The sequence below is a fragment of the Suricata suricatta genome, chromosome 2 (genome assembly GCF_006229205.1).
Source record: "Suricata suricatta isolate VVHF042 chromosome 2, meerkat_22Aug2017_6uvM2_HiC, whole genome shotgun sequence".
Lineage (NCBI taxonomy): Eukaryota > Metazoa > Chordata > Mammalia > Carnivora > Herpestidae > Suricata > Suricata suricatta.
Window position 1 is genome coordinate 155,445,984 of NC_043701.1, and position 15,338 is coordinate 155,461,321.

A 15,338-nucleotide genomic window follows, 5' to 3' on the forward strand; every position below is an offset into this window, starting at 1 on the left:
TAACCAAGGATGTAAAAGACCTATATGATGAAAACTATAGAAAACTTATGAAAGAGATTGAAGAAGACACCAAGAAATGGAAAAACATTCCCTACTCATGGATTGGAAGAATAAACATTGTGAAAATGTCATTACTACCCAAAGCAATCTACACAGTCAATGCAATCCCCATCAAAATTGTACCAGCATTCTTCTCAAAGCTAGAACTATCCTAAAATTCATATGGAACCACAAAAGACCCCGAATAGTAATCTTGAAAAAGATGCCAAAATAGTAATACTGAAGAAGATGCCAAAATGGGAGGCATCACAATCCCAGACTTTAGCCTCTACTACAAAGCTGTCATCATCAAGACAGTATGGTATTGGCACAAAAACAGACACATAGACCAATGGAATAGAATAGAGAACCCAGAACTGGGCCCACAAATGTATGGCCAATTAATTTTTGACAAAGTAGGAATGAGTACATGATGGAAAAAAGACAGCCTCTTTAGCAGGTGGTGCTGGGAGAACTGGACAGCAACATGCAGAAGAATGAAACTAGACCACTTTCTTACACCATACACAAAAATAAACTCAAAATGGCTGAAGGACCTGAATGTGAGACAGGAAACCATCAAAACCCTCGAGGAGAAAGTAGGAAAAAACCTCCTAGACCTCCACCACAGTAATCTCCTCCTCGACACATCCCCAAAGGCAAGGGAAATGAAACAAAAACTGACCTCTTGGGACTTCATCAAGATAAAAAGCTTCTGCACTGCAAAGGAAACAATCAAGAAAACTAATAGGCAACCAACAGAATGGGAAAAGATAGGTGCAAACGACATATCAGATAAAGGGCTAGTATCTAAAATATAGAAGGAACTCACCAAACTTCACCACCACAAAACAAATAATCCAATGAAGAAATTGGCAGAAGACATGAAGAGACACTTCTCCAAAGAGGACATCCAGATGACCTACAGGCACATGAAACGATGCTCAACATCACTCATCATCAGGGAAACACAAATCAAAACCACACTGGGATACCACCTCACACCAGTCAGAGTGGCTAAAATGAACAAATCAAGAGGCTATGGAGGCTGGCGAGGGTGTGGAGAGACGGGCACCCTCCCACACTGTTGGTGGGAATTTATGCTCTTAAAGATTTGATCTTACATATGTTAGAAGTAGCCTGACTACTTCTATTTTTAAAATTCTATTACCATATTTACTGTGATTGCATTATATTATTACATTAGTTTTAAAATAAATTTTATCTTTATAAAAATTGTGTTTCCTTATCCAAGACTATCATATGTCTGCCTATTTGTTGAGATCTTCTCTTATTTCTTCCAGTAAACGTTTATATTAGTTGACTCTAGTCTTGGAGTTCCTACAAACTGTCCCTATTTGTGACATATTTCTCCTATACATGTTTAAGAGTTCAGTTTCCTACAGTTTTATTTCTCTAGAGAGATACTCTGTGGACATTTCCGCCTTATACTTTCCTCAGTGTATCTTCTTCCCTTCGTTTTATTTTTTCTTGTTTTCCTATGTTCGGTATTTATTTTTTATAGAGAGATATAGATATAAATGCAGTCATAAATGTATGTATGTAGATATGGATGTGATGTTGGCAGTAGACATGAATAAAGACAGATAAACAGATATCTTTTCTGTAACCATAGAAGAACCCCAATGTAAATGTGGTAGAGTCCCATGCTCAATCTGCCTCTTAATTGATTGGCATTTTTTACATTAATAACAGATTAGAAGAGTCTAGATATAATGTTTATTTTTAAAATTTATTTTGAGAGAGGGAGAGAGAGAATCCGAAGCAGACCCTGTGCTGTCAGCACAGAGCCTGAGGCAGGGCTCAATCCCATGAACTGTGAGATCATGACCTGAGCTGAAATTGGCTCAACCAACTGAGCCACCCAGATGCTCGTAAGTATAATGTTGATTTCTTAGATAGTGAGGTTCTTCTCAGTTCTGCCCCAAGGTGCTTATATGAAATATATTTGGAAGATAAGATAGTAACACACAAAAGGTTATACAGTTGTGCTTCTGCTGCACATGCCTAGACCTTCAGAGAAATTGGAGTGTTGGTGACAGCGGATGAAATGTACTAAAAAGTTCTTTTCTTGGTTGTAGCTGATAGCACTGACAGATGCTACCAAATCAGCAAATGAAAATTTGGAAGTGAGTCAGCTAACTGAAACATCTCTACAAGATTATTATTGGCAGATAAGGTAGGTTTTTGACCAGTCATGTATTTAGCAAGCATTTATTAAGTAATTTCTTTAGACAGAGTATTGCACTTGTTATGGAAGATATAAAATAAGAAAAAGACAAGGTCCCCACTCTTTAGGCAACTACAGAAATGATTCCAACCTTTCCTTAAGACCCACTTTTGAAAACAAAAACAAAAATCAGTTTTGTGTAACGATATTTTTAGAAGTGTCACATGAAAATAGTTGTAATTTTAATATCCACTGATTTAAAAACACACACATGCTAATTAAAAACCACCATAAGTTCACTAATACTTTTTGGATCATATTAGTCTCAAGTGTTTGTATATATTTGAGAATTAATCCATGTATATACATGTACAAGATATATCAACTAATTCAGCTAAAGACAGTACTCAAAAGCGTACAGATTTAAGAATCCCTGTAAAATAAAAACACATCTACAAGTTGGGAGCCATTATCTTATAGAGTAGTTGGGAAGAGAAGTTAGGAAAGTATGAAATAATTGGAAAAAGAATTATGTGTCAAGGACACTCCAAAAGCAAGAAAGCTCACTGGGAGGTACTTATTGTATAGAGAGTTCACTTATACACAGAGATATAATAAATGTCTACAGGAGAGAGTGATTTGATAAAGAATTTCTCTGACTCCGCCCCCCCCACTGACCTGACATGGTTCTACAAACTCTAGAGGCAACAGTCAATTTAAATAATAGATTTCCTAGAATAATCTAGGTAAGTGCAAACAATGTTACTTAAGAAGGTTGACATATACCTTGCACAAGTCCTGGCACATAATGAGTTCTTGATAAATATTACTCGAATGAACAAATGAATAGAAGCCATCAGTATTTACAAAACCATAAACTGGTGTTATTTATAAGATTAACTAAAATTAAAGGCAAAGAACAGACATTGGCATAATGAATACAGAGCAAGTAAGCTTTAATGAAGGAAAGAGAAAAATAGCCTTTTGATGGGATCTGAGGTGGTGGATAAGGGCCTACAATGATGTGCATGTACATGTGTGTGTGTGTGTGTGTGTGTGTGTGTGTGTAGGAGGGTAATTGAAGAGGTCAGTGCTTTATCAAAGCAGAAAAAAAGTAATGGAATAGGTTTATATTCAGGAAAAATTTTAGGGTAGTTTGTGGACATTTGAAAAGACAGTGTTTCTATTAGAAAAGATATAGTTAACCTTGAATGACTATAAGTGCCCGGTACCCACAATGAGCTGGTGCCTAGGACAGAAAGCTGTAAGTCATCTGTGAATCCCCTTCTTGCCTCGCCTCTCATCACTCACATCCAACCAGTAACCATTCCCACTGATTCTGCTTTATTTCAGGTGCTTATCTCATAGCCTGACTACTCAAAGAGTAGTCTCCTAGAATACCTCTCTCTTTTTTTTTTAATGTTTTTATTTATTTTTGAGACAGAGAGAGACAGAGCATGAGCCCCCGGGGGAGGGGCAAAGAGACAGGGAGACACAGAAGCAGAAGCAGAAGCTCTGAGCTGTCAGCACAGAGCCTGATGTGGGGCTCAAACCCACGAACATGAGATCATGACCTGAGCCAAAGTCGGAAACTTAACCAACTGATCCACCCAGGCACCTCTAGAATACCTCTCTTTAAGCCACACTCCATATTGAACCCAAAGTGATTTTTCTAAATAAACAAACCACATTAGTGGTTTCCTTTTACCATCACAATAAAATTTAATAGCTTTAGCATGATCTTTAAGGCCCTTTGTAACCTGACTCCTGCTTACCTCTCAAGCCTCATGTTAGGGGCTTTTTGCTTTGGAACTTCATAGTTCAGTGCCCTAAATGGACTATGCTGTCTAATATCTAAATATTTTTGTTTTAATGCCTTTTGTTTCTAGAAGGTTCTTTCATTGTTTTCTGCCAGGCATTTAGTCAACATATGCATTTTATTCAATTTCATGTTTCTCAGGAAGACTCTTACTTGTCTGTTAGATTAGATTAAATTCTCTGTCTCTTTGTTTTGTATACTCACATAGCATTTATATATTCCCCCTTTCATAATATTCATCATATTTGTAATTACTGTTCTGTGTTTTTCCCTTCTGGGATATTAGTTATCATCACCCAAAATATTTCCTATCACATAATAAACATTTATTATGTGTTTATTGATTTGAATTGAGTGTCACACACTCCGAAGTTTTCCCCTGCTGTGGTCATTTAGCTCTTACTTATGCCCACAGCCTAGCTGTGTAGACTTCGGTTATGACACCTATAACATTTTGTTGCATTGGTTAATTTACAGGTCTGTACGCTTCTTTTTTTTTAATTAATCACATTCATTTTATTAATTATTTATTTCTTGAATAATATATTGCTCCCAATCTACAAAAGATTTGAAAGAGCTCACAAAAATGAATATCATTGAAGAAGATAAAATTAGCAGTTTAAGCAGTTCAAGTGAGGGAGGAAACCACAAGCAGAGGGCGCTTCACACACCCACCCCACCCACCTGACCCAGTACCGAATGCCGGACACTCACATATGCTCTGTTGCTGCTAAGGATCCAAGAAAGACACGGCCTTATAAAACTGTTGGTCTGTCCTGTTTGCGAAGCACTGTATAACTTACAGGCCTGTAAGCTTCTGGAACCCAGAGAGCACATCTGTTTATATTTGTAGCCCCTTCACTGGCACAGCGCCTGGCATGTAATAAGCATCCAGTGAAGATTTGCTGAATGAGTAAATGGTAACGGGCTTCTATTTCTAGTCGACTAGATTTCATGAGTGGCCCTTTTATTTTTTTTTCTAAAAATTTTTTAAACATTTATTTATTTTTGAGAGACAGAGAGAGCGCAAGCAGGGGAGGGTCAGAGAGAGAGGGAGACGCAGAATCTGAAGCAGGCTCCAGGCTTTGAACTAGCTGTCAGCACAGAGCCTGACGCAGGGCTCGAACCCACGAACCGTGAGATCATGACCTGAGCCGAAGCTGGACCCTTAACCGTCTGAGCCACCCCAGCGCCCCCGGTTATGGATTTTCAAAGGAGCATTTCCCCTTCTGCCTAGTGATAAAGTCCAACTCTCTTTGTCATCCCCTCTATATTCCTCCTTCATGAAGTTTAACGCTCATTATGGAGCAATCTCTTATTAGGCCTTCCAATTAAGTTGACCTTGGCTTTCTTTATCTTTTACTTTTGGTACTCCCTGAAGCTATTTGAATGATAGCTCAAGTTTACTAATACTTAACAAATATCCTTAGCATAAAAGCTGGCTTCACCTCTCTCTAATTTGTATGATTTTTCCTTTTACTTTGTTTTTGGCTTTTGCAGATTCCTTACTTTTTTGCCATTTTGGGAACATGTTTATAAAGATAACATTCGTATTTTATCAGACATTTTTTAGTTGTTTTCATTAAAAGGGCCATTCATGGGGCACCGGGGTGGCTCAGTCACTTGAGTGTCCGACTTCAGCGCAGGTCATGATCTCATGGTTCATGTTTTTTTTTAAAAAAACATTAAAAATTAAAAAAAATAAGATTTATAACCATAAGCCAGTATTTATAATCTGAATTTATACAACTTATGTGATCTAAAATATCAGATTTAGAATTTAACTTAAAATGGTCGCAGATTAATAGTGACAGTAAACATTGGGCAAAGCCAATAAATAGTCTTTCTGAAAGAGCACTAATTTAACCCTTGCTCAGAGATTTTCCACAGATTTGAAATTCTAAGGGAATTTATTTTATGAGCTTACAGTAAAAAATGAATCAGGAAGGATTGAGGAGCAAAAAAAGTGGTAAATATGCAGTCAATTCTCAGTGAACAAATGATGTAATGGTGTCTATAAAAATATAGAGAGAGTTCAAATGTATCACTTGTCGAAGGGGTAAAGAATGGAGGAGGGTAAGTGTAATTAAAGATATTTGCATTGATGAGAATGAGAGTAAGGGTAAAGTTTAATATTAGACATTGATAATCAAGGACTCATATTTTAACTTATAACACCTAAAAAGAAAGATAAAAAGATATAGCTTTCAAGTCAATAGAAGAGGAAAATGAGACAATAAATATTCAAACAATCCAAAAGAAAGTAGGAAAGTAGGAATCAAGCAAGGATCAAGCAAGTAGGAAACACAAAAGAAAATAGAGTTAAACCTAAATATATCCAAATGGGCTAAGTGCTCCATTTTTGTCTCAGCTAATAGACTGGATTAAAATTTAGAAAACAAAATCCATACGGAAGCAATCTAAGTGTACATCAATAGATGAATGAATAAAAATGTGGTGTATATGTATACAATGGAATATTACTGAGCCATTAAAAAAAAGAAATCTTGCCATTTGTATCAACATGGACCTAAATGGTATTATGCTAAGTGAAGTAAGTGAAACAGAGAAAGACAAATACCATGGTTTCATTTATATATGGGTTGAAAACAAAACAAATGAACAAAAAGCAGAAACAGACTCATAAATACAGACAACAAATTGGTGGTTGCCAGAGAGGAAGGGGGTAAGATGGGTAAAGAGAAAAATGAGAGGTACACCCAGTTATGGAATGAATAAGTCACAGGGATGAAAGGTACAGCATGGAAAATATAGTCCATGATATTGTACTAGTGTTGTGTGGTGACGTGTTAGCCACACTTGTAGTGAGTATAGTATAACTTACAGAATTGTTGAATCATTATGTTGTACACTTGAAACTAATGTAACATTGCATGTCAGCTATATTTCAATAAATTTTTTAAAAGGAGGGAAAAAACCCAAAACTAAATTCTAATTACATGTTATTTATAGGAGACTTACCTGTATCATAAAGATATAAAAAGTTAGAGAATAGAAATAATGGGAAAAAATACAAACACTAACTAAATAAAGCTGGCATAGCTATATTAATGTAAGGTAAAATAGATCCTTAAGGCAAAAAGTTTTACTAGGTATAAAGGGGCCACATCAAAATAATGCAGTTTAATTAACATGTATTCGTATATATGGGTACACACATACATACGTATATGCATATAATAGTACAGCTTCAAAATATTTACAGCAAAATTGATAGAGGGGAACATGGGTGGATCAACTGGTTAAGTGTCCAACTTTGGCTCAGGTCATGATTTCATGGTTTTGTGGGTTCAAGCCCCGTGTCAGGCTCTGTGCTGACAACTCAGAGGCTGGAGCCTGCTTTGGATTCTGTGTTTCCCTCTCTCTCTGCCCCTCCCCTGCTTGTGCTTGCTCTCTCTCTCTCTCTCAAAAATAAATAAACATAAAATTTTTTAAATAAAATAAAGAAAGCAAACTTGATAGAAGTGCAAGGAGAAATAGCAAATTCACAAACATATTGGGCAATATTAACACACTTCTCTCAGTAATTGATGGGACAAGTAGACTAAATAATTTCAGTGTGGATATAAACGATTTGAACAACATGATTAATAAACTTGCTTGACTTAATACATTTAAGTCAAAATGCAAAATACAACTCTCTTCAAGAACACATGGGAACATTCACAAAAGTTGATCTTATGTTATGTCAGTAAATCTCAAAGTCTTAATGTATTCAGCAGATTTAAATCATTCAGTGCAGAAAGAAACCCAGTACAAAAATATACCTAGCAAATCTCTAGAAGTTTGGAGATTAAGAAACACATGTTCTAAATAATATGTCAGAGAAGATATCATATTGATAATTCGGAAAGATTTAAAATTTACTGATTAAAAACAAATATAATCGAAATTTTATAGTACTTAGAGGAAAATCTGTTAGTTTAAATACATACATTAGAGAAAAGGAAAGGTTGAAAATGAGCCAAGCATCTTTAAGTTAGGAGAAAGGATAAAAGAAATGAAATAAAGAACAGAAATTAATAAGAAAGCTACATTAGAATTAAAAAGTCAACTGTTTGGTAAAAATTTATAAACTCTGGCAAATTTGATCAAGAAAAGAAACAGCACAAATACACAATATCAAGAAACAAAGAGGGACATGACTACAGGCGCTGCGTAGTTTGAAAAAACTTCATGCCAAAGAACGTAAACATGTAAATGCAAAGGACAAATCTCTACAAAAATAAAACCAGAATATATCCAAGGAGTGAAAGAAGAAGACCCCAAGTAGTTCAATCATTGTTAAAGAAATCAACTCAGTAATTTAAACTCTTTCTGCAAAGAAAACTCCAGACTCAGTTGACTAAATTAGGATTCTATAGAACATTTAGAACAGTGACTCTCAGAATGTGGTTACCGGGACCAGCAACCTCAGCTTCCCCTGGAAACCTGTTAACAATGCACATGACCAGGTCCACCGCAACCTGACTGAATTGGAAACTTTGGGGGTGGGTCTTGGCAAGTTGTTCAGCAAGCTATCTGGTGATTCTAATATAGTAAAAGTGGAGAACCTCTGATTTAAAGATAACTTCTATTTTCACATACTCTTTCAAAGAATAGAAAAAGAGGCCACATTCTTAACCTCAGTTTATGAGGTTATTGTATCCTTGAAATTAAAACTTAATACAAAAACCATTGCAACCCAATTTCACTCATGAACATAGTTACAAACATGCTAAACAGAATTCTATCAATACAGTGAAGTTGTTGGGATCATTCCAGGAATGCAAGAGTGACTTAACATTAGAAAGTCAGTGTAATTTGTCATACTAATAGTGTATTTGCAAAGTCTTAAAACAGAAGAAATGTCTTTTTTTTTAATGTTTATTTATTTTTGAAGGAGAGAGAGAGACAGAATGTGAGTGGTGGAGGGGCAGAGAAAGAGGGAGACACAGAACACGAAGCAAGATCCAAGCTCTGAGGCAGGCTACAGGCTCTGAGCTGTCAGCACAGAGCCCAACGCGGGGCTCTAACTCACAAGCCAGGAGATCATGTCCTGAGCCAAAGTTGGATGCTTAGCCAACTGAGCCACCCAAGAGCCCCTGAAGAAGAATCTTTAAAAACAGATTACCAGTATCCAAATAATATGATCACTACCCCATCCAGCAAAGTACCTCTAAATTTGAAGCAATAGTTTCAGTTGTTAATCTGGGGGGAAAAAGTATCATAAATACACTACAGAATGACCAGAACATCTGGAAAAGTCTGGATTTTGGCAGGGCACTTTTGAATAGTGAAAAATCTTCCAGTGATTAGGAAATTGATCTCTAAGGGTAATTTCAGCAGCTATACCAAGACGTAGGTAAAATGGAAAAAAAGAATCATATGGTAGGAGTATCCAGAACAATTTGTGCAATACATTCTTCCAGGACATTTTTAATGATTTCTATTAACGACCAGCATATTTTTGATCTACTATTATTGTTGTAGGAATACAAAACAGCTCTATGATTTAGAAAGAGGAAAAGACTTCTCCCTATTACACAGTATATTACGGACTTGGAAACAAATAAAATCACTCCGACAACGACAAGGGTTTACGAGCACCCCAGTGAAGTTACAGTTTCAAAGGTGAGTGGCTGCTCTCTCTGTTTGTTCTTATAGCTCTCCTGAGGAACTGCCCATGAATAACTGGGCAATTACAGTAACTGGGAGAAAATCCAGAAGCTAGACCTCTACTTGATGTCATCAACAATATTTGAACAATTCTTATGACTTAGACAACTCGATTTTTAAAATGGGCAAAAGGTTTGAACAGGCACTTCACTAAAGAAGGCATATGGATGGTAAATGGACACATGAAAAGATGCTCAGCATCATGTCATGTCAATAGAGAAATGTAAATTAAAACCACAGTGGGCTGCACTATACACCATTTAGAATAGCTAAAATCCAAAACACAACAAAATTAAAAAGACAATAACAAATACTGATGAGGACATTGAGCAACAGGAACTCTCATTCATTAATTGCTGGTAGGAACACAGTGAGTACAGCCATAGACTCAGCATTCCTACTCCTAGGTGAAACGTGTAAGTCATAAAAACATGGTTAATGAAGGAGATGGTTAGGATTAAGAACTGGACTTGCTAATCACCCAAGCTGTGTGTGAACACAGTGAAATAACTGGTTCCTTCCACACAACCCATTGTCTTTTTTCAAAAATGTAAAATATTAGTGTAACTTCAGCCTATTAAGAAAGACGTTTACTTTGTTGGGTTTTTTTCCTGCTGTGGTGGTTTTTAATGAAAGTGCTTCTGACAGTTTCTTTTCTTTTTAAAAAAATTGTTTAATGTTTATTCTTGACAGAGAAAGAGAGAAACAGAGTGCAAGTGGGGGAGGGGCAGAGAGAGAGAGAGAGAGACATAGAATCTAAAGCAGGTTCTGGGCTGTCAGCACAGAGCCTGACATGGGGCTCAAACTCCTGAACCACGAGATCATGACCTGAACCGAAGTTGGACGCTTAACCAATGGAAAAACTCAGGCACTCCAGCCTCTGACAGTTTCTAAATCTAACCCACCATGAAACTTTTTCATAGAGTCCTGAATTCATGTGAACTTGCTGACTTGCCTCCCTCCTTTAAAGCAGTCTGATACACGCGTTGTGAACCCCGCACAGAAAAGGGGAGCACAGGTGCCACACGCTTGTTCAGAACAGCAGCTCTAAACCAATACTGCCTGCTCACCACTCACTTTCACTCTCACTACTAGTGTTCGTGGGATGTAAAACTATTTGTTGTAAGAGATTGGTCGTGTGTATGTGTGTGTGTATGTGTGTGTGTGTGTGTGTGTGTGTGTGTGTGTGTGTGTGAAGAATACCTCTAACAAATCTCATAGTCCCATTATTTCTGCTTCAAGTAATTATATTTATTATTAATTAGAATAAAAATGAAGAAATGTGATGAGCAAAATCCAGAAGACCTGTTAGAAATGTCTGAGGCTCAGAAGAAAACTGAAGGAAAAGCATCTAAAAATGGGGAAAAACAAAAGGTATTTATGTTGCAAAATAACATTCAGCTCCCATTAACTGGTTATAATATTTAATTATTTGGTAGAATAGGAAATCTTGGTATTTGTAACAGTTACCCAACAGAATGACAAACATAAGAAATAAAAGTTTAATTTCAAGAATATGTCTTAAGCAGTGAACTTACATTGTAAATTATATATTTATATTTTGGTTTCTAGAACCTCTCATATTTTGCTTCAGAGCTTGAAGAAACAGATATTGAAAGAATAAGACCAAGTGCCTTGATGCCACTACTTTCTTTCACTACAGAATTAACAAACTCATCCAACTGTTCATTGTAAGCATTTTAAAGGCTCATTTCTTCATTGTATATTGTCTGTTGTATTGATTTAATAATAGTGTTAGATTTCTTGAGTGAGTACCAGATGCCAGGCTCGTTACTAAGGTTTTAAATACATTTGCACATTTCTTTGCAACCATATTTCTGTGGTATTATCCCCATCGAAGAGACCGGGAATTTATGCTTATGGAAGGGTAAGTTACCCAGGGTCACCTTCTAATTCATGACTGAGGAAGGACATAAACCAGTTTAGTTCAGTTCAGGTATAGATAGCCACTGTAAAAACCAAGAGGATGTGGTCGCCCTTGCTTATTAGGGAAATCTCTTGCTTTCATAAGTATTCTGTATCTGGAGGGAAATTTTCTGCTTTACCCAAACTTCTTTCCTTCCAGTTGTGCCTTTTTTCTTGAGCTATGTTTTCTCCCTATTCCTTGGACATTCATGCAAAAACAGTTTTAATACAGACCCCCTTCCTCCCATCTCTGAGCCTAGGGACCTCATCTCCTTTGAAGGATATGGCATCTTAGAACATTTAACTAGGTCCAAGTTTTCAACTTCTCTGCCCCATGGGACACTTTGTACCAATTCATCTTTGAGTATTGTGTGAATGTGTATCACTTAATACAGCGTTGGAGGGTAGTAAATATTTACTAATTATTACCCAATAAATATTTATGAAATGAATGGGTGGATGATTACATTTAAAATGAACTTAAAGAGCAGCAGACACAAAGGCACAAAATGCTACCCTTTTTACGACTAGCAAAGTGCAGCAGTAAAGCAATGCCTTATTTGCTCTACACCTACTTCCAAATAGAGCCTGAGAGAATTAGTATGTAAGACGTGCATGCAACAGGACCATCTGAATGAGGATAAGAGAACAAGAGCCATAAAATGGAAGTTAGAAGTAGAGTGGAAAGAGAAGGGGAAGGATACCTGTGCTGGAAAGCCTGGGCTAAAACCTGGTGGAAATCAAGCCAAAAGGAAATGGGATGTGTTCTGTCTTTTCAAAGCCAGTGCTATTGTGGGGTATTGGTGTCATTGTTTCCTTAAAATGTACAGTTGAATAAAGATTGATCCTCTAGAAAAGAAGAATATACTGGGGTCAAGGATAGCAATGAAAGGAATAGAAGGATTAAGGAAGAATTATAAAGACTTTATAGGTGACAAAAAAGGCAGGATTTCCCAAAGATAAATATAATCCTGAATTAATTAGTTTTCATAATTCATGAGCTCATTGTTAAAACTACTTTCAGAGGGCAACTTAAAGGGCAAATTTACTAACATATTGCTCTAAAAGTACCTGGGAAGATGGTTAGAAGAGGCCAACAGGGAGATAAGAAAAATAAGTAATCTTTTGTCTCCTGACCCTCTGAAAAGGTCATGGAGAACATGGGCAGATATGGGGGCCGGGAGAGGCGGGCCCCTGCCACGATCAGGGTAGAGAACAGCAGGGCGTGGTGCGCTCCAACCTAGCGCTTATCTTCCCACCAGCGTCTCCCTTCTGGAAAAGAGAAGTCCTAAGCATCATTAGGTCAGTTGACTTGCAGCTGAGAAGATAATTCAATGAATGTTGGTTGAATGAACCAATGAATGAGTGGCTGGAAGACTCCCGGTAGGAGTTTCGTATCACTTAAGGGATCAGCTTGATTCCCAGCAATTGTTTCATAGAAGCCCCAGGGAACATGGCTTGCCTCTCTGATCTTTGGGGTTAGAGAAAGAACGTCCTAGAGTAAAAAAGAGTGTACAGCCTAAAGCCTAAACGGGTTTATAAAGACCTTTAAGAGGACACAGTAAGTCTGTTGACTTAGAGCCACCTCATTGAGGTTATTGAAAACATGGTGTATTTCTTTTAAAGGTGTGTCTGTCTTTCTTCTAGAAGTTAGAAAATAGTTTTGAGTTTTTAATTCAAGTGCCTCCCCTAAGTCCCTCACTTTTCTCCTCTTAGAAGATCTCCTCTGAAGGGTAAGTGCCATAATCCCTTTAAGTTACAATTTAGTAAAATAAATAACTGTGTGATTTATAGTACTTTGATTTTAGTTCTTTCTCTATTTTTAAGTATCTTTTTAAAAAACTATTTGAGTAGGAGAGGCTATTCACACATAGGCAAGCATTACTGGGCTCAAAGATAACATTAAATGGTCTCCACAAAGGTCATACTTTAACATGCTTAGGTACATTTTAAAAAGAACAATGTTTTATACACACTTTGCTTTTCAAGAATCCTTTAAATATATATTTAATTTTTTAGGCATGAACAAAAAAGGAGAGCCAAGATTCAGAAGCTTAAATATTTTATTAAAATATTATACAACGATAAGCAGGTTTCCTGCACATCTGTATCTCCCCTACAGCTTGATTTTAAAGTCATGTTTCAGCAAATTTTCAATATTCAGTTAATATATTGGCCAGAAACAATTTGCTTGGAGGTATGCCATTGCCATTTACTTCTGTATCTTATGTTAAGCCATACATATTTTTAAATTTCTTATTAGCCACTGTTATATGTGACAAGTAATTTCTGTTTAGAGAGGACTGACCTATATGGATATGCAAGTCATTTATGAGTAATATATTTGTAACTCAGCAATAGTCTTTTATGCTACAAGTATAAGTTATTTGATGTGTGGTGGTTCTAAATATTTCCATTCTCTCCTGCTGAAATTCCTACCAACCCTGGATGTGCAGCATTACTATTCATTTGCTAGTGAGGTGGAAAAGGATTATTTAAACCAAAATGAGTAGCATAGCTATTGTAAGTCTAAGTGCTGTTTGATTTCTCAGAGTCCCAGCCCTGACTTGGTACTTTCAGTCTCTTGCTGAATTTGTATGTATGTATGTTATTTATTTATTTGTCTGTTTGTTTATTTATGTTTTGGATCCCTTTAAGAAGCTGATGAAAGAACATACATACAACAGATTCCTAATTGCTGTCCAAAGACCCCACCATCAGAACCCCTCCACTGAAGGAAGAAGAAAATAGGAAAATGGAGAAAAATTAGAGACAGTAAAGGAGTCTAGATAAGAAGTCTTGGATAAGATAGGGGTTAAATTTGCAACTAGACTCAAAAAGACAGTTAGGAGGGAATAAAGATTTGTGTATGTGAGCATGGGGTGAGGTTTGAGGAGTGGCGAGAGAATTAGAATTATACATCTAAATCAGAGGTATGTTTACAATACCTAAAATATTTTTTTCTATCTCTGACCAGAGGCCACATTCTTTTTTTTAATCTATACTATCAAGTTTCTATAATCTTAAAAGGCACCTCTGTTGAAATTCGTATCTTAAAAATGTGCTAAGATATATACTGACTATACTTTCCTGCTGTACCTACAATAAATTGTGATACAATAATCTAACCACTTAGAGTTTAAAACTTGACCCCGCCCCAAGTAGAAAAATGTGTATTTTAAATCCTTCACCATCCTACCACTTAGAACATGATTTTAACAAACTAAGAGGCAGGGAAGGAAGGGAATCTATCTGGGGATAAAGTGCACCATGAGCTACTGCAGAAATTGCCGAACAAACCCGTGCCGGAGCCTGACAGCCGGTAACCTGCGCTTTGAAATTACTCCTTGCCATTCATCTCTATTCATTTCTCACCTTAATCAAACTGAACTACCTGTTTTTTCCCCCGTACATCCTTGCCATCTCCTACCTCTGAGCTTCTGAACATTCTAGTTCTGCTACTCACAAGGCCCGTTCTCATTCTTGACACTCCATCCCAGCCACGCAGTGGTCTTGAGGGCTGCCATCAGGGGACAAGGCTGTCCCAGGAGACTTCACAGACGCAGAACTCTCTCCTGTACAGTTACTCCCCAGGATCTGGCCTCCAGCCCTGCAGTCTCAGAAACTGGATTTGACAGTCCCTTGAGAATACGTCTATATCCCCTAAACAAATCACAAGGCTGA

At 36.9% G+C, this 15,338-nt stretch overlaps 1 protein-coding gene across 1 annotated transcript in view; it reads left to right on the plus strand.

The window, feature by feature from the left end:
- CC2D2B (coiled-coil and C2 domain containing 2B) overlaps positions 1–15,338 on the plus strand; it is an 87,844-nt gene that overhangs the window by 21,614 nt on the left and 50,892 nt on the right. Inside the window, exons 9-13 of the mRNA XM_029932293.1 lie at positions 2,142–2,239; positions 9,543–9,683; positions 10,994–11,102; positions 11,301–11,419; positions 13,674–13,851. Coding sequence (XP_029788153.1) covers positions 2,142–2,239; positions 9,543–9,683; positions 10,994–11,102; positions 11,301–11,419; positions 13,674–13,851 — 645 coding nt within the window. The remainder of the gene's footprint in view (positions 1–2,141; positions 2,240–9,542; positions 9,684–10,993; positions 11,103–11,300; positions 11,420–13,673; positions 13,852–15,338) is intronic.